General features: G+C 40.6%; 1 protein-coding gene across 1 annotated transcript; it reads left to right on the top strand.

Annotated features, from left to right (window-relative positions):
• Positions 1-2,604: 2,604 nt before the first annotated feature.
• HNRNPU (heterogeneous nuclear ribonucleoprotein U) lies at positions 2,605-18,548 on the top strand. The gene is made up of 14 exons (XM_067555244.1): positions 2,605-3,531; positions 4,584-4,695; positions 4,829-4,902; positions 7,997-8,136; positions 9,598-9,697; positions 10,983-11,095; positions 11,537-11,800; positions 12,183-12,302; positions 12,897-13,025; positions 13,434-13,602; positions 14,122-14,367; positions 14,892-15,091; positions 17,072-17,143; positions 17,416-18,548. Exons 1-14 carry the CDS (start codon positions 2,781-2,783, stop codon positions 17,467-17,469), a joined length of 2,544 nt encoding a protein of 847 aa, XP_067411345.1. The 5' UTR covers positions 2,605-2,780; the 3' UTR covers positions 17,470-18,548.
• Positions 18,549-20,033: the final 1,485 nt, after the last annotated feature.

A 20,033-nucleotide genomic window follows, 5' to 3' on the forward strand; every position in this document is an offset into this window, starting at 1 on the left:
TAGACCTTCTATTTAGGTGCCTAAATATTACTTTAGGATCCTAACTTTAGACACCTAGGTTTGAATGTTTTGGAGGTAAATAAATGTTTTGATGTGCATGAAAGCTCTTATCTATTTTGATTCTCCAGGGTTAAAGGACTGCAGAGCAATAAAAATGTGTTACTAAAGTTGGCAGATGCAAATGAATGCATACAGGGAGCAGATCTCTTGAATAAGAAGGTGCATTTTTGTAGTCCTCTTCAGTGTCAGACTATACCCCTAAAGTCAAAATGCGGGTACCCTTTAAATATAGATGTATGTGCTGATGGGTGGATTAAGGCAGCATCTAGGGCCTAGGCTAAAAGGAGCCCATCAGTCTGTAAAGCTTGGATCTTAGGATCAATGAGGGCATTGGCAGACTATAAAGTAAAAGCCCTTGTGGAAGCTATGATTTGTGTGGTCAATGGGTAGCCAGATTAGGACATGCCTTTAGTGTGTAGGGCCCTGGCTAATGGAGTCTTGTGATATCAGACCTAATTCATTTTTAAATGTTTCTACCCTTGGTTACAAAGAGAACACTGAAAATGGCTTGTAAACTGATGCAGTGTTGTCTGCAAACTTCAGGAAGGCATCTTGAAATAACTTTGGCTGTGTCTTCATTACATCACTTACAGCAACACAGCTGCACTGATGCAGCTGCACCACTGTAGCATTTCTGGTGAAGATGCTTTAAATCGATGGGAAAGTTCTCCTGTCTGCTTAGTAACTCCTGCCTCCATGAGAGGTGGGAGAAGATGTAGCTACTACTCTTCCGCTGACATAATATTGTCTATACCAGTGCTTAGGTTGGTTTAATTTACATCCCTCAGGGATGTGGATTATTCACACCCTGTGAGTGATGTAAATGAAACCAAATTTGTAGTGTAGACATAGCCTGTAAGGTCTGAACTGCCCTTTCATTTTAATAGGTTAATACTGAACTCTCACCCCTCCGCCTTGCCCAGAACAGCGTCACACTAATATTACCCCAGCAAAGTACTCTGGGTTTGTCTAGATGAAAAGATTTAAGTTAATTTTTTGGCTTTGTTGGCTAACCCTGACCAAACAATATCCTTTTCTCTAGTATAGATGCAGGCTAACACCTTTTACCTTTCTTTAGCTGGTCCAGGTTGACACGATGCTCCCCATTTTAGGGTTGACTTAAATTGATGTGAAAGATATTAACCTTCATCTACACTATGGAAAAGGTTGTGGTAGCCCTGATCTTTGCAAATCTTTACGAACTCTGTGTGAAGAAGCCAGCCCTTGCTGCTGCCACCTCAGCGTGGCTCGGGCGGGCGGGCGGGGGTGAGGTCAAGGGCCTCCTGTCGCTGGGTAGAGTCCTCTCTCCACCAGGATAGACTCAATCTATCTGCACACAGAGCCGTAATCTGAGGGCTTTTATAAACACACAAATTGTACTGCTTTAACTATATGCATATAGCTAATGATACAATACCCTTAGTGCGTATGTACTTAACACTGGTATAAAAGTGTAAATACCAATATAGCTTATTCTAGTTCAGGAAGAAAAATCCACTATACCAGTATAAGGCACTTTTATGCTAGTATAACTGTGTCCATATTAGGAGTTATACTATCATAACTAGATCAGTAAACAGTCACACCCATAACTGACTTAGTTGTACCAGTATAACTTTTTAAATGTAGACAAGGCCTAAACCATATTGGTCTAAGACCTTCTTATTGGTATAACTGCCCACACTACAACTTTTGTGGGTAGTTCAGGTCTTAGATCCAGGAGCTTGGCTCCTAGCATGCTTGTGAACTCTGCAGACTGAATAGGTGTCGTCTGTGGAGTCCTCCTCACTTGGGTTCTGATCCTGTAAACCAATCTGTGCAAGCAGATTCTGTAGGGAACCTAACTGTCATCCACGCAGGCCTAGAGGTTCATGCACATGGATCAGCTCACAGGATTGGAGCCCTTCAGTTCTACAGACTAACTCTAAATGTTCTTCTTTTCTCTAATGGATGATGCAGATATGGACCAACCAGCCACATGGGGCAGGGAGACAATACTCCAACTCATCCTTCTGGAAGGGGAGACTACAGCCTCTCGTCCCCATGAGGCAACATGTCAGGTTTAAATGGACACTGTGCAGGATTGTAGGCTGCAGTTTACTAGCTAGTCAGCCCCACTTCCACTCCTCCTATCTGTAATCCTTATCAATCAGTGCTGACAACTACTATTTATATAGCACTCTGGGCCAAGGACCTGGGTGCTTTACAAGATGGGTAGATATCGGCATCCCTATTTTACAGAGGGGGGCCAAGGCACAGAGCAGGGAAGGGACCTGTCCAAAGTGATACCCAGCCAATGGCACAAGCAAAACTAGCATCAGTAGCCCTTTGCTAAGAGCACTAGTCATGTTCCTCCTGCCCCTTTGTCGCGCTGGAAAGCTGAGGGTAGGCAAGATTGTATGCGCTGGGGAGCATATTTACGGTAGTGGGATTATTGTGGCGCGTGGCGCTATTTACGGTACACGGGGAGAAGGGAGGGGGGAGTATATTGCGTGCGCGGGTGGGGCGCGGCGGGCAGAGCTGCGTGCTCGGCCCCGCGAGGCGCGTCTCTCCCTCGCGAGCTCGGTGAAAGGATTTGGCGCCAGGCGGGGTCCGCTCTGCAGCTGCCGCAGCCGCACGAACCAGCCGCGCCACCCACCCACCCGCGTGCCACCGGGGCCTCGACCCAGCGCCGCCGCCGCCCGACCGAGCCCAGCGCCGCCAGGCACCGCGCCGCCGCCATGAGCTGCTCGCCCGTCAACGTGAAGAAGCTGAAGGTGTCGGAGCTGAAGGAGGAGCTGAAAAAGCGGCGCCTCTCCGACAAGGGCCTCAAGGCCGAGCTCATGGAGCGGCTCCAGACCGCGCTGGACCAGGAGGAGGTCGGCGGGGGAGGCCCCGCCAGCAGCGTCGCCGAGCCCGGCAACGGCAGCGTGGAGGGGGAGGGGGGCGAGAGCGGCCAGGGGGGAGGCCCCGACCAGGCCGCGGCCTCCACCGCCGAGGACGACGACGACGACGACGAGGAAGGGATGGAGGCCGCCGATGGCGACGCCATGGAGCTGGGCGAGGAGAACGGCGAGCGAGCGGGGGCCGGCGGCGGCCCGATGGAGGAGGAGGCGGGCGGCTCGGAGGAGGAAGAGGAGGAGGAGGAAGAGGAGGATGAGAACGGAGATGACCAGGGCTTCCAGGAGGGGGAGGACGAGCTCGCCGACGAGGAGGAGGCCGCGGCCGGCGACGCCAACGGGCACAGGGAGCAGCAGCCCCCGCAACAGCCGCCCCAGCAGCAGCAGCCGCCGCCGCCGCTCCTGCAGCCCCAGCAGCGGGGGCCCGCCAAGGAGGTGCCCGGCAAAAGCGCTGGCGGCGCCTCCGGATCCCCGCCAGCGGCCCCCGCCCCCGCCGCGGCGGGCCCCGCCAAGCACCAAGCGCAGCAGCAGGACAAGAAGAAAGCGGAAGGCGGCGGCGGAGGCGGCCGCCCCGGGCCCCAGGCCGCCGGCGGTGAGTGCGTGGGTCTGGGCGCGGCGGCCTCCCCGGGGCTGAGGGGCCCCCGGGGCCGGTTTCCCGGCGGAGGGGTTTGTACTTTAGCACGAGATCCATCTCGGAGCCCCCCCCCCCCCCCGTCCCCCCCGGCCCTGTGGGGGGAGGGGGCTGACGGGATTCGCGCCCTCTGCCCCCGCCGCCCCCGCCGCATGTCCCCTTGCAGCGCGGCGGGTGGGGGGGGGAGGGGAGGTGGGGTCTCGGGCAGGTGGGGTTGCGGCGCGAGGCCGACGAGGGAGGGCGGGACCGTTGCGCTAGTCCCCGAGCGCGGCCGGCGGGAGGTCGAGGGGGGAAGGGGCGGCTGCGCCTTGGGGGAGGGGCGGCTGCGGAGGGGCCGCTGGGGCGCGCTGTATTGTGCAAACGAGCGCTTCGCGGCGTGACGTCGTTTCCGGCCTGGCTGCTCCCTCGCTCGGGATCGCGTTTGGAACGCTCGCTACAATGGAGGCGGAATCCCCTTCCCTGCCGCCAGGCCCCGTGCTGAGCTGCCCCCGCCACCAAGCTGCGCCTGGCCAGGCGGAGAGGGAGGCGCTGCAGTTCTGTAGCGCTCTCGTGTGCGCAGCCCCAGTGTGTCCTACGGGGGGGAGGGGAAGGAGGCTGTAAATGATCTATTTAATACAGTGAGTTACTGGAGTCCCTTCTGCTTAACCTTCCTGTGCCCTGAGCACAGCAGGTGTCTTCTCTGCAGGGACAGTATAAATGAGCTCATATTATTCTTGCCACATTTCTCACAGATCTGACAATTTATGAAGTAAGTTTCAGTAATTTTCAGACTAAGTCATTGTCAGACTTTTAGCGCTGCAGATTGGGCAACACTGCATTTTTATAGTTTTTCCTCTAATTTTAAGAGATCTCTATGCAGGGTAGCTGTTATAATTTTCTGGCTGTTAGCTTGTGTGTTCCTTCCATTTTAATTTGAAACTTAATATTTAGGTAAAGACTAACTTTCAGAAATTAAAACACATTTCTCAATACGACCTACCTTTAAACATTTTTTCATTTTGTCACTTTTGTAGGGGATGCTAAAACAGAACAAAAAGCTGGTGATAAAAAGAGAGGTGTAAAGAGACCACGTGAAGACCATGGCCGTGGATATTTTGAGTACATTGAAGAAAACAAGTACAGCAGGTAGAAAAACTTTAAAGCACTAAATATTATTAGAGGTCTACTGATGAAAAGCACTAAAAACTAGGTATTAATTATACTTTGATACATTTTCTTTAATAACAATTTTTACAAATTTTATGCTTTTGCTTTTCAGGGCCAAATCTCCTCAACCACCTGTTGAAGAAGAAGATGAACAGTTTGATGACACAGTGGTTTGTCTTGATACTTGTAAGTAAATCAGTTTTTTTAGTTCTGGTGACAAGGGGCATATTTCTGGTTTTTTTAAAACTAGCTTGTTGAACTGTAGTAGGAACATGTTGGTTGACTTTCACCATTAAAAGTGTCTTGTAAAGGACTTCATAATGGGCTTGTGCCCCTTTTCTGCTTTTTATGATGTATGAAGAAAGTCTTGAGAGACTTTACTTTGTTTTATTCCCTGTATGTTGTTTAAAATTAAAAAATAACAGCCCTGGTTTTGTTGGAGAACTAGGGGTGGGGAAGAGGTTTCAGGATGTATATTGCAAAGGGATGTCAGATCTATAACGAAGACCTTTCCAAAATATTAAACAGTTACTGAAGCAGGTGTTAACAAATGAGATTTAAAGTGGGGAGGATGGGGTACAGTAAGGCCATAAACCACAGTGGGAAGAAACTCAACTGGCTGGTTTAGATTGAGAACTTAATTATGAAATGGTATGTACAGGCTCTATTGTACAGTGTAACTTTTCTAACTTGGGAGGGAAGGGGCAGCTTACTTCAATTTCAAAGATTAAACAGTATAGTGATAAGATAAAGTACTTATTGTAATGAAGTAATCCTGCTTTTTAGTTCACTTACGCCCTATTTTGCAACAAGCAGTCTTTCCATTGGAATTAATAAGTTAGAACAAAACCATTAGTTCACATCTAATTTGTTGTCTGTCATTAATGTGAAGCAGTGATGTATTGGTGTGAATGGAGAATTCTAACCACTTGTGTATAAATCTTTTTACAGCTGTAAAATCTTAGCTATAGTTCACTTGTAATGTCAACTGTACATTAGTCTCTGAACTTGACATATGAGTGCTGAACTAATTCTAACTATGTATTATGTGATTAATTTCTTCAGAATAGTAAATTTATAAAGGGGAGAGACTGACCACCTTGTGAGCACTTGGAGCTGCCATTAAGGATAAATCAGGAGTGGCAGGAGAACTAGTTTTTTGGGAGATGTGACATCACTAGTGTTGAATGGTCTCCATATAAAGCAATGCCTTGACACAAATGGACAGTTACCGTGTCAATTTAAAAAGAAACCTTATCCAGTCTGACAGCTGCAAATTATATCCTTCATGTTCAATAAAGAGACAACAGTTTAGATCACACTTGTTTAAAAGTCACATGCATATTAGTAGTGCTGCAAGTAACACTAAGATTACTAGAGCTGAAAAAATATAAATATTTCATATTCCAGTTAGTTTGCTTTACATATTTTGGCATCTATTTCCACTGTTTGTGGAGAAACTTTAAAACTGGGAAAATGTGGATTCACAGTCACATCAATGGACAATGTGAGATTAGCTGTAGTCTCTCAAACGTACAATTTTTTTTTTGGAAAGTGACTAGCCATTCATTCAGTTTGATAGTGTTTCTTGACAGACTAGATTTCATTCTTATTTGAAAACTACTTGTTGGCAGCAACTGTCTTTTAATGATGGATCTTTCATAGTGCCTGGATCGTAGCTGTGGTTTTATTGTACCACTACTAGTGATCTAGTTTTTTAAATCACAAAGTAGTAGTTATGCCATTGAAGTGCTGTCACTCTTAGAGAGATACCAGCTTAGTATGAGAAGTGGCATGAGAAAACACTCCATGTGTATTGGTGTGCTGTATTTCAGTCCACCACAGTTTTTAGATTATATTTCTACTCAGGTCAGCTTCTGGGCAACATTGATCCAGATTATATACTCCTGACACTTGCATACAAAGAGGTGTTAATTTTAAAATGTTTTTATAAAACAGGTAAGCAAAACACTTTTATGTAGGTTGTTTATCTTTAATCAGTTTCTCTTTCTGATTTGTATACAATAATGTGTGGAGGGTACCAAAAATGCTCTGAGAGCTATGGATGAAAAGTTTTTTATTAGTGGGAAATACATTTGGAAATGCAAACATTGTGGTAGTAGAAAGGGATGATACCAGAATTCTCATTTTGTTTATATGGAAATACCAGGTTCCATAAATCCCAGATTTACAGTATATGTCCTGTTAAGACTTTTTAGTTTAAGAATATCAGAAGATGCAGCATATAAAACAGTACAGTTCCCTTGTGTATAGATTGGTTACTGTTAACTTTTAAAGCTTATATGTGTTCTAAATACAAAATGCAAATGGTAAGCAAGTCTAATACTCGGGCAGGATATATATATTTGCCAAATTTCAGCCTGGCTGTGGCTTGTAGTATATTCTTTGGGACTTGCATCCCACACCTCATGTCCCTCTGTTACATTGGCTTGTTACAGCTTTAGATCTGCCATTTTTGCTCTCTAGAGGCTTCCATGGTGTTACATGCTCTTCAGGACTAAGGTTCCAACCGTGCTCCAGTGCTGCTTTGTTTTTTGGGGGGTAGGATAGTTTCTAGCATGTGGCACTTCTTTCTCATTTGAAGGATTGTCTCCTGCCATGCTCTTCCAGCATAAGCTACCTACATCTGATTTGCAGTATCTTTTATTTTAGTTGGCTTGAATTTAATATGGTTGCTTGTCAGCAACATAGACTTATCACAAACAAGTATCAAAGCTATGTGTGTGTATATATATATATATATATCTTGTTAACACTGTTCTTTAGAAACTGTTGTATACACTGTTAATCTTAAACACTGATAAGTGCTATTTTTTATATCTGTCTGTAAACAGTTTTACCTTCTATACCACATGGTAAGTAGAAATTAGAAATAAATTTTACGTCACTGTTTAAGACTCATTCGCTACAGGTTTTATAGGAAACTGGGGAAACGTCAATAAATGTGTAGAACTGATTGAGAACACACTCATCAGGCTTCCTCTGGGCTTTTTAGTGTGAGTGCCTAAGGTTACATCTAAAGCCATATATGGGCATCTGAATAATTGGCTTACTTTCATGAGTGCTGAGCCCACTTGCAATACATGTTGACTTCAACAGCTCCTCTTGGTGCTTGGGACTTTTGAAAGTCAAACCACCTATTTGAGTGCCTAAAATTGAATACCCATACTAACAATATTTGTTATAAACTAGTCTTTTTTTAAATTTCAGACATTAATATGAAAAGCAGTAAACAGCGTGATTTTTATTATATTAACAGATAACTGCGACTTACATTTTAAAATCTCAAGAGACCGTTTTAGTGCTTCGTCGCTGACCATGGAAAGTTTTGCCTTTCTCTGGGCTGGAGGGAGAGCCTCCTATGGAGTTTCTAAAGGCAAAGTCTGCTTTGAGATGAAGGTAAATCAGATTATTACTGTTTTGGTGAGGAATAATCTCAAGCATGTGTAAGACATCTTTTAATTATTATTGCTTATCTAGGTATACCTGGAATTTTACAAAAATATAATTACATTCAATTGTAGCTAGATTAGATGGGATAAATACAGATCATAGGGGTTTACCATAATTTTCTGCATGGACCAGAGGAACAACTTTATTTAAAACATGAAAAGTGACAACTTTATTGGCAAAATTGCTTTGTTTTATACAAAGACTCTACAAAACACAGAGATTTGCATTTGAATCATGTAGCTATAAACAAGGCTTGAAAAACATAGCTGACACCAACTAGTCAAGACAAAAGGATTGCCCTTCATGTCACTTACATTCTAAAGAAATAAAATGGTATTGTATTTAATTGTAATTTAACCCAGCAGTCTTATTCCTGGCCATACCCAATCCTCTGCTCCTACATAGGAGTTGGTAACTTTTCTAGACAACTAATAGTCAGGACTCTGTCTCCTAGCTGAAGCTCAACGTTAATCAGGGTGGGACAGGGAAAGAAGCAGTGCTGTAGATGGTCCACAGCCATGTAGGAAGTTAATGCCTTCTCCCATCTGTTGGGAAAGGGGTGGGTGCAGAAATTACTACCAGGAGCATGTCCTTGTCCTGGCTAACTTTTTTTTTTTATCTGCCTCCAGCTTATATCTTAAATTTTTCAGCCTTTTCTTTTCACGCACCCCATGCGCAAACGTAGTTGCTTTTTGTTCCCCTTTCATCCAGTGCCCTCAGGCTTTCTGCCTTCGGTAAGGGTTGGTAGGTGGGTATCTCCTTTTCCCAGGCTTCCTTGATGAATTCTTGGTGCCTTCTGCCATTATCATAACTACTCAACTCAAGCAACCCACCAGTGATTGCCCCAATTGTCTTGGCTTCAAGTCAGTTTCATTCTGCTTATGACTTTGAAGAGCATATAGGATTCTGGTCAGTTTTCACTTGATAAAGCTTGGCAAAGCTCTGAGCAGCAACAAACTTGACAGCTAGCTGTCTGCATACTTATGGGGACATAAGGGTGTTCACGTGTTCTTTGCAACCATAGAGTAACACTTCTTTAAACAAAGCATAGGTTCTGCGAAAGTTGATAACATTTGCCGAAAGAGCTGTTTTGCTAGGAGTCTTTCAATCCTTTGCTATAAAAGAGATATTGTTAAGCTTTAAACGTCTGTCACTACAGCCAAAACTGCTGTCTTCTTTTCTTCATGTAATACTGCACTTTAATCTGTACCTTATTGACTAGAATAATGTTCACTCTCATATACGCTCAAAGTACTGACATATCCCCATACAGAAGAGTCCACAGTGAATTTTTTGTTCAACATAATACTAATTTTTAAGTTAGAGGGGCTCCTTGTACTTCAGATGCCCCAACCACTCCATAAACAAGACTCTTGAAGGCAGACATACCTTTTTGTTCAAAAACAGGTTACAGAGAAGATTCCTGTTAAACATCTGTATACAAAAGACATTGACATACATGAAGTGCGGGTTGGCTGGTCACTGAGTACAAGTGGAATGTTGCTTGGTAAGATTTCAAAATGTCTGTCAGTATTACTTAAAATTACCTAAAAGTCATTCAGCCTGTTTTTGATGACCACCTCACTTCTTATAAAGTAATTAAATTGGTATAGGCTTTTTTTTACTGTTGGTGATGCCCCTTAAACACACTAACATAGGCATTGTATCAAAGGATTCTGTGAAAACAGTGGCTTTGAAAGAAGGGTACACTTCTTGGGCCAAAACAAGTTGTTTTTAAATATTATAGGGGTATGGGCTAGTTGACTTTGCAAGAATGGTGCTTCCCTCTTGATGATAAGCATCAACTATGTAGAATAATTCTGTATAATGATCTCTGCTCTGCATATAATATATGCCATCGGCACAAGACTGACTTGAAGAGCAGGTTGCGAAAACAAGTATGTTGGCGTAAGTCCAGAGAAAGAAACAAGGATGTTACTCTCAGAATTATTAATAGAAAAATAAAGAATGATGTGATGTTTCTATCAAAATATCCCCACTTCCTTCACTTTTGAAAGTGGGCAGGAGGGAAGAGTTCTCTACTGGATGAAAGGAAATTAAGTATTTAGACTGCAGAATATTAGGAGGAATAAACACCCACCACTGTTGGTGAGTTGCCATCTTTGAAGATATGTGAGGTTCCCATTTGTTTCTGCTGCAGTAGTTGTAAACTAATATTTTTAGAGGTGTGCTGCTTCACAAACAACTCTTCAGAATTTAAGATCCAGTTTTATTCCTGTCTATTGTACTTGTTAAAAAGTTTACTATTTATACAAATTTATACAAATAGTAAACTGGGGCAGCATCTGGTGCTGGTATAGGCTCCTTTAAAAACAGGTCTTAGATGCCATCTAATTAGTTTAATTAAAAGTCAAATGTTTTATAAAAGTAAGAGTGTGGTCATTTTGACAGTTTGTAAGGTAGAATTCTGGAATTGTAGATCATCACTGGAGTGAGTAGAGAAGTTCAGGGATGTAACAAAACCTATAGTGTGAATTCTTTTAAAACTAGAAATGATTAAAACAACAAAATGTTGAAAAACAGGCTGCCGTAGAGGATTTTGGGGTATCTGATTTCTTTTTGATGTCTAGTTGCATTTTCTGTATCTTGAAACTCCTCATAGATAGCAACCTAAGCTGAAGCGTCTGCAAAATGAGGCACTGCACAGTTCAATGGAATGAATATAAACGATCTTTAAAAGTACTTGTCAATATTCTAAAAAATACATCTATAACACAAGACTGTAGCTAGTCACTGTAGCTTTCCTTTAAATTGTCCCTTTTTTTCACCAGGTGAAGAAGAATTTTCTTATGGATATTCTCTAAAAGGAATAAAGACATGCAATTGTGAGACTGAAGACTTCGGTGAGAAGTTTGATGAAAATGATGTGATTGGGTGTTTTGCTGTAAGTTTTCCACTATTTCCATATTTTTGAAACTTTGAATTTTCTGTCTCAGTTATGTGGGAAGGGCTAACCCGATTCCAAAAAACTGGAGCCAAGATACTTATCTTAAACATTCTGGTTAATTTTCTTAGTGTTGGTACATTACTTAATGCTGTTTAACTGAGTTTAAGCCATTTTCTATGTTTGGAAGAAATTTAAAATATACAAAGTTTTATAACTTTTATCTATGTTTATTGTAAGGTCTGCATTTTCCTTATTTCTAGCAAATTTTAAAATAGGTTATGTTGGATTACTTGTATTGCAAACAAAAAAATGGCAACAAAGTCCATCATGAAATCTTTATAAAAAGAAACTTGAAGTGATTATATACTGCATAATTGGATTCCTTCTAATTTGGTCTTTATACTAGTGCAAAATAAACTTAATTTCATGTATTAACAGAATTTTGAAGGCGATGAAGTGGAACTCTCATATTCCAAGAACGGCCAGGATCTTGGTGTTGCATTCAAGATCAGTAAGGAAGTTCTTGATGGGCGACCACTCTTCCCACATGTTCTCTGCCATAACTGTGCAATTGAATTCAACTTTGGTCAAAAGGATGAACCCTACTTTGCCATACCTGAAGAGTATAGCTTCATCCAGAAGGTTCCGTTAGAAGATCGAGTTAGAGGACCAACGGGACCTGATCAGAAGAAAGACTGTGAAGTAAGTGTGATGGTTTTTTGAAGAACCAATGTTTTAGATTAATATGCTTTTAAAAAAACCCAACTGCAGTAATTCTATTGAAAACCTTCTTACACAAGTCATTTTGGCATCCTGTGTGGATGTTACTTCTTGAAACAGGTATCTTATGATGTTAAAGTGGTTAAATTTTTGAGATTAGCCATTTTATAAAGTTTACCAGCTTATGTTTGTACCTGTTCCCGGTGTTTCTCCACTGTCTTAATTTAAAGGAAAAAAAAAAAAGAACCAGTTAAAGCAATAATTGGCATAATTATGGCAACACTTTTTGAGAAGCTGCCAATTAGCACAGCTTCTATATTTGGCATTCCACTTAAACTATAACATCTAAACTGTGTCATAATAGGTGGTAATGATGATTGGCTTGCCTGGAGCTGGGAAGACTACATGGGTTACCAAACATGCAGCAGAAAACCCTGGAAAATACAACATACTTGGAACAAACACTATTATGGACAAAATGATGGTAAGTAGTGGCAGGATGGAGGTCTGTCAGTAGATTAATAAAGGTACTTAAAGCTTCTGAAAGTTTACTTGGGTGTGGTTTGGTTTTTTCCTCCCCCCATACTTTTTTTTAATACTTAAGATCACAAAGTATTGAATAGTTCCTTGGGGTATTGGATGACTTGAGGAATTTTGGCTAAACAAAGTAAATATAGCATGAATTACAGCGGGCTTCTGAATCTTACGTGGTATATGTTCTTAGTAGAAATCAAATTTCTTTGGTAGACTTGTTAGTTCTTAGATGTCTAAGTATTTTAGTCCTGTATTGCTATTTGAGAACGAGGTATGCCTCTAAATTCTGACATGGAGATTGTAATGTTGTAGTGATTGCTTTTGCATGGTGTCTGTGGTGGTTATAAAGAGCGATTGCCCTCTTGCCATAGCAGACATTTTAAAGAATTACTGTTTCTTTTGTGAAGTATTGTTAAGAACATCAATTCAGATGAGTTTGCTTAAAAAAATTTAAGCTTTCAGTGCCAGATAAAAGCATCTAACAAAGAAATAGGTCAGCAACAGGATCAGTGCTACTATAACTTTGGAAAATATATTTCTGTAGGTTGCAGGTTTTAAGCGGCAGATGGCTGACACTGGAAAACTTAACACACTGTTGCAGAGAGCTCCACAGTGTCTTGGCAAGTTCATTGAGATTGCCGCTCGTAAGAAGCGGAACTTCATTTTGGATCAGGTATAAATTACAGTATGAAATTACTATGAAATTGATTTTAAATTAGAATGAAATAACTTAATGGGATTCAGGTTTAGAATTTAGCAGCTGGTCTTAGTTGCACTTTGCAACTTTCCCTGCTTACCTCATTGAGGAGGCAAAAAGTTGGACTGTACTAAAAAGCATTTTTAATTGCTTCATATGTCATATTTAAGTTGTCTCTGAAATTGTGGGGTGTTGAGGAAAATAGTGTTTACATCCAAAGAGTGTAAGATTTTGTAAAGTTGCACCATGCTACATCTTTCCTTCCACTTACATGTAAACTTCATTGCAAGTTCTTGTAGAGGTGAAATTTATACACCATAAGCTTAACTTCCTTAAGTTCTGACAATGACAGCTACGTGTAGTAAGTAACTGCATTTTTTTCAGACAAATGTGTCTGCAGCTGCGCAGAGGAGAAAAATGTGCCTGTTTGCAGGCTTCCAGCGCAAAGCAGTTGTTGTTTGCCCAAAAGATGAAGACTACAAGCAAAGAACACAAAAGAAGGCAGAGGTGGAGGGAAAAGATCTTCCAGAGCATGCAGTTCTCAAAATGAAAGGCATGGAATATAATCCTATACTGTGTTTTAGGATGTTGAGTATCTGTTTAAAGGGATAATGTAAATTTTTAGACTTCAAATTTGCTTACCTTAAAACAGTTACACTAAAACCTAGAAACTGGAAGACTATCATAGCTTTGTAAGACAACACTACATTGTGTGTTCCCTCTGCTGCAGTCCTTAACACTACTCAGTCATGCTGATATGCTTCATGCAGATGCACAAAGCTGTCTTGGCATAAAGTGCCCTATATTTAAAAAAAAAAAAAAAAATGTGCTTGGCAGACACTGATATTTGCTCTGAGTGCAGGTTTCAAAAATTAGTAGACAATATTCTAGCTTTGAATAGTATTAGCAACTTCTTGGTGAATTGTTTGCTTCACTTACCACTCCTAAGTCTTTCTTCATATTGAGTGATTCAGTTTATGGATTTTGTCCCTGCTCTTGTAGGAGGAGTGATTTATGGGTTTAATTGTATCTGAATGAATATTCTGAACATCGAGTGTTTTCTCCTTTATAGGAAACTTCACGCTGCCGGAGGTAGCAGAATGTTTTGATGAAATAACCTATGTAGAATTACAAAAAGAGGAGGCTCAGAAGCTCTTGGAACAATATAAAGAAGAAAGTAAAAAATCTCTTCCTCCGGAAAAGAAACAGAACACTGGCTCAAAGAAGAGTAACAAAAAAAGTGGTAAAAATCAGTTTAACAGAGGTGGCCAGAGAGGACGTGGAGGATTCAACATGCGTGGCAACTTCAGAGGAGGAGGTAAGCCTAGAAACAGACCTGTAACTTAATAGGCATTTCTGTAAGATGGCTTTGGTGTTAAACTTTTGACTATAGCTGTTTTCATTATCCTAATGCTGGGGAAAGCTTGACTTCAACTCCAAGTAAACTTGAATAGAAAGTCAAAATAGTTTGCTAACTAACTTAAATTAGTCACTAATTTAGATGGAATTTAGAGATCCTGTACCATATTCATATGGCTTGTCTAGGGTGCTGCCACCGAATTTTCTCATTTAGGTTTGGTATTTGGTTTTGTACTACATTGGTGTGTGTGGAAATTTTAATCAGTAAGATATGTATCAGAAGTTGCTTAAACTCTTTGTTTCATTTGAAGCCAGTGGGCTTGGCATCCAAATCCATTAGGCAAAAGGCATCTTCCTCTAAAATGTAGTAGGTGTAAAACATAGCTGCCACATCTCAAATTAAACAGTAGTTTTCATATAAGAAAGAGTTGTCAAACAAATGCTCTTTTTTTTTTTTTTTCTTTCCCCCTCCCCTTCCCACAGTCCCTGGGAACCGTGGTGGATACAACAGGAGAGGTGGCAATATGCCTCAGAGAGGAGGAGGAGGTGGTGGCGGTGGTGGCGGCGGTGGCGCAATTGGCTATCCATACCCTCGTGGTCCTGTCTTTCCAAGCAGAGGTGGTTACTCAAACAGAGGAAACTATAACAGAGGTGGAATGCCCAACAGGGGGAACTACAACCAGGTAATTCATTCTGTATGTGTGCTAATGCTGAACTACCAGGTATTTAAGGCAATTTCTTATATGAAAGACTGCAGTGGTAATGAGTTACAGATTTGCAGGTTGAAGCATCTTGATTCATAGCTTATAAAACAATTCTGTGATACTAGGTAGTGTTATGGTGAGTTTGTGTTAAAAGGTCTGTCTGCTTTAGATAATTCTGGCTTTTTAATACTGGTGCAAGTATTTGGAATGCTTGCTTACACAAATAGTACCAAACCTTTATTAGACCTGCTTAGAGCTGGTGAATCTTGTATAATAGCAAAAGCATAAAATCTTGCCATTCTCCTGTTAAATCAGAAGAAATTTAGAGCTCTTGTTTTGTTGTCTAAGCACACTATGGTAGAATTTCTCAGTACATTCCCACAAAATATTTTTCATGTGTTTGTGAAAGCTGTGATCACTGATCTAAGCACCTCACCATCAGACCCTCCACCACTAGCTGTTTGGTGCCCAAGAGCAGTTAAGGTAGTTCATTTCTGCCCCTGCCACATGAGGAGGAATGTAGGAAGCACAAGTTTCTCTTTAACAGTTAACTGATTTAATAAAAATGTTGACTAGATTTGTTGGTGAGCGAAAGGGACAGCACCTTGGAAGAATGCTTCTGAAAAATGCATAACTAAGAAAGTATTTTCACAAATTTAATAGCAGTAACCCAGTAAATGAATGTACTTGTTCTGTGGAATATGTGCAGGTGTATGTAGACTCAAAAGTCTTGGAGCTACCATATTCAGACTCCCAAGACTTGAAAAATAACAATAGGGACTGTGTACATGGAACACAGACCTTGCCTCCCAAGATGTACAGATGCACAAGGTTCTCCATTGCAAATAAGGTAAAATGTAACTGAAGGAATAAGTTTAGTAACAAAAGGGTGCAAACAGGAAATATGAATTTTAACTGCTTCAGGCACTGCAATCCAAAATGTGCATTGCTTATGGTTAAGGAGCAGCCACGGAAGCTGCTTATGACCAGCCATGTCAGTTGTGTGAGGACATGGGCATCACAATTTGGGGGCTGATTTAATGCATGATACACCAGTTAAGCACAGTGCATTCATTTTAGGCAAGATAATGAGGATAAGTAATAAGTATTAGCTCCTTGCTATTCCAAATATCAAATAGCATATCCATTGTGTGACTGTAATAAGTGGTCCAGATGTTCTTGTAGTGTATTAATGAAGTGTTAACTTGAAAGCAAAAGAGCAGCTGTTTAAGGTGACTTCCTCTTCTAGAAATAGTCATGTTCCATAAACTTGTGAGGATCTCATAATAGTTGTTTGTGGTCTGAACAACACCAGGGACTTAATTGCTATTCTTCCTGATGGACAGACTTCAGTGGAAACATACCAAAGTTATGTTTGATTATCTTGGACTACAGAAGAGCCGGCAGATGGAGCCCCAGCTAGTAGACATAGTTGACAAACTTCCCAAACACTGATGTTAAGCCAGAATGCTGCATTTCTTCCAGTATGAAGATTCTCAAGTACATTTCTGTAGTGTGGTTTGCATCCCAAACTTTGGGCATCACCTTTTCTCTCATTCATAGTTAAATTAACCATATATTTGTCTGATCACGTAACATCCTTGTGGCGACTACTACAGTTGCTTACATGAAAGGATAGGAATGTGTTTGTATTTATAGTTGTCTCAGAGGTATTAGCCAGCTGGAAATGAGTTAGAACTGGATTAGCCAGTTCTCAAGCTGTTGTTGCTGGTGGTCCGAAGAGCTACTGGCTTATGAAACCTATCAAGTGAATCCAAAAGCCTCACCAAAGTCTCTGAAACAATGGAGAGAAACGTAAGCATTTAAAAGCTTTTCAGTGTGTCTGCATGGTTTATAGCATGACAGGTGCACTGGTAGGTCTTGGATTCTAATGCATACCCTTCTGTAATGTGGCCTACAACAGATGCAGTAGTGTTCTAAAATACCTTCTTGTTACAGAATTTCAGAGGAAGGGGAAATAATCGTGGCTACAAAAACCAATCTCAGGGCTACAACCAGTGGCAGCAGGGTGTAAGTAATCTCAGAGACTTTTATTTGAAGTCCGTGTGAAAAAGCTGTCCAAAGTTGAGTCTCAATACTGGCAGGTTCACTTAAGAGGGAACATGAAGACTCTTGTTTCTCCTACATTTCATATATTACTGCCAGCTGAATATTTGTTTTAAACCATCTCTGGTTAGTTAGCTGTCATCTAATTTCCACGTAAATACATTTAATGTAGGAAAGTGAGCTGTGAGTAATGTCTGGTTACAGTTCAAAATTAATTATTTATCCATCTGTTGCAGCAATTCTGGGGTCAGAAGCCATGGAGTCAGCATTATCACCAAGGATATTATTGAATACCCAAATAAACGAACTGATACATATTTCTCCAAAACCTTCACAAGAAGTCGACTGTTTTTCTTTAGTAGGCTAACTTTTTAAACATTCCACAAGAGGAAGTGCCTGCGGGTTCCTTTTTTAGAAGCTTTGTGGGTTGATTTTTTTCTTTTCTTTTTTTGTACATTTTTAATTGCAGTTTTAAAGTGATTCGTAAGAGAACCTCAGCATTGTGCACGATAAGAGAATGTGTCAGTATTTCAGGGTTCTACATTTTATCTGTAAAATGTGATTATTTTTTTTTTTTTTTTTTTTTTTAAACCACAACAAAAGTAAAACGTTGCTTTGTACCTGGTGTCTTTTTATTAAAGAATTTCTCCTTTTTCTCTCCTCCCCCAATTTCTAGGAAACAGTCGTGAGTCATTGTCACAATTTAATAGAAATGTTAGCAACCAGATTCATGTAGAGGCTCATAGTGGCCCTCATGAATATTATGAGACTATGTAATGCTCATATTACACTCCATCCTCTCTATGCAGTTTCTGGGTGGGGGGAGTGGGAGAACGAGTGTCTGGCAATAACTAGAAAGGTTCTAGAACATTGGAGTTCAGCAAAACGGGGGGCAAAGAGGAAACCGGGAGCTAAATAGTGAAGGTGGAGTGCATGTAGAAGAGCTCTTAAAGTGTAAAACTTGGTTGCATTAATTGTGAAGGCTCAAACTTGTGAAGGTACAACACCATGAATTATTTTCCATTTGTTCTGCATTTTGATTCTGAAAAGAAGCTGGCTTTGCCCATTTCTTATTAAACAAAACTTGTTGTAAATCCAGTTGTCTAATGGGATCTATATGAAGTTAGCTGTGTGTCTGTATAACCCTTTTCCCCCTAAAATACTGTATACCTAGTGTGCTTGTAGTAGTTACTCCACCATTTTGTAAGCTAATGAAACTGTGAGTCACCCATTTTATATCTAATTTTTAATCATGTCAATTCTCAAATGGGTGTATCTCCTTAGCCTGCTGATTCCTTTTTCTCTTTAAAAAAGTAGGTGGAGAAATTTAACTTTAGACGTTTGTTTGCAATAAAATAAATTCATTTTACTCTTGTTTTGGGATTCTCGCCATCAAGGTCTAAAATCCCTTTTAAAACTCTTCACAAGAAGAGGAGAATGTAACAAACAATATTCTGTTGGACAGCTCAGACTCCTTACACTCTAAAACAATTAAGTGAAAACTGGTGGCTGTTGTAAAAATATCAGTGAGATTTTGTTGCTGTGGAAAACTTGCTTGCAAAGGAACTACATTGATCAGTCTCATGAGACAAATGTTAACCTAGCTGAGAGAGAGAGATCTTTCATTAAACTTCCAAATTACAGTAAATTGTTTCAAGCTAACCTTATCACTGCATATGATCCTTAAACCCTCCACATATCTTGAAGGAAGAGTGTCTTTTTTTAAAAAAAAGATTAGCTCTTAACTAGTCTTTAATCAAATATTTGAACCTTCTGTACGCTGAGGAGACCTAATACAGAGAATATGCATCCCATATATAATCCCACAGTCTACTACACTACTTCTATGTAAAGATTCAGCCTTTCATGTGAATTGTACTGAACGCTGTAAATCAGTTTAAAAAATCCAGTTCTTGCTATGAAATAGAAAATAATCAGGGACCAAAGGATAACCCTATAACATCTTAAAAAACCACTTTATCTGTAGAAACTCTGTTCAACTATAAGAATATACATGAGATGTAATGTCGTTGCTAGCTAATTCTTGGCCTGCATGGGTCACATTATACATAGGCTGAATGGATATTATTGACCTAAAGCTAGAATTGACAGGTGTGAATACACTTTACCACTAGTACAACGAGATAGGGACTTGGATCACTAGGTTTAGGTTTTAAAACTAAGAACAACTATAGAATAGGAGAAATTGATATCCTCGGCCCTGATGTATAGGCAGTGTGGTGCACTTAAACAAAACACTGTTTTTCTTTAAAATGTCATTTGGCTAGTAAAAGTCCTGTGTAGTGTTTAAAAATACTTCAGTTGTCTTACTGTTAAGAACTTCTAGTTATAGTAGCAGCTGGTAATTAGGTACTTAATATTAAACTCCCCATACACTTCTGTGAGGGAGGTGTTAGGTAGTAATACAAAAATTGCTTTGAGGGAAAACAAATTCATGAGTGCTGTGGGAGACATGAATCATTAACCAATCTTCTTTTCCAGGGGCTCCCACCAAGACACTAGTCACTGAAACAAAGTGAGAGCTCTAACCATAGTACCGCTCTGTGAATAGGAATCAAGTATTCTGAGTACTCCGTGTGAGAAACCACTGTTTTTTCTCTAGTACTGTTTAGCTTTTCGTTCTGTCTCCATGTTTTGCTATACATGATTTTCCTTCCATTAGTCTTTAAATACCAAACATAGCATGCATTTATTTTATAGTGGATGTATGGATTGTTTTTATTTAGAAAACTGAAGTCTGATTATGTAAGGTATGACTGAGCACACTGCAATTTCAGTAGTATTGAAGACTTTACAAATGCAGCAAAATTGCTTTCTTTAAACATTCTCTTGC

Source organism: Emydura macquarii, unplaced genomic scaffold, assembly GCF_026122565.2.
Source record: "Emydura macquarii macquarii isolate MOO-44397 ecotype Brisbane River unplaced genomic scaffold, CSIRO-AGI_Emac_v2 contig_1597, whole genome shotgun sequence".
In the NCBI taxonomy this organism is placed as follows: Eukaryota; Metazoa; Chordata; order Testudines; family Chelidae; genus Emydura; species Emydura macquarii.

Coding starts and splice junctions, on each gene's coding strand:
- HNRNPU (XM_067555244.1), top strand. CDS start 2,781: ATGAGCTGCTCGCCCGTCAACGTGAAGAAGCTGAAGGTGTCGGAGCTG. Junction 8,137..9,597: donor AAGTCTGCTTTGAGATGAAG/GTAAATCAGATT, acceptor GTTCAAAAACAG/GTTACAGAGAAGATTCCTGT. Junction 12,303..12,896: donor CTATTATGGACAAAATGATG/GTAAGTAGTGGC, acceptor ATATTTCTGTAG/GTTGCAGGTTTTAAGCGGCA.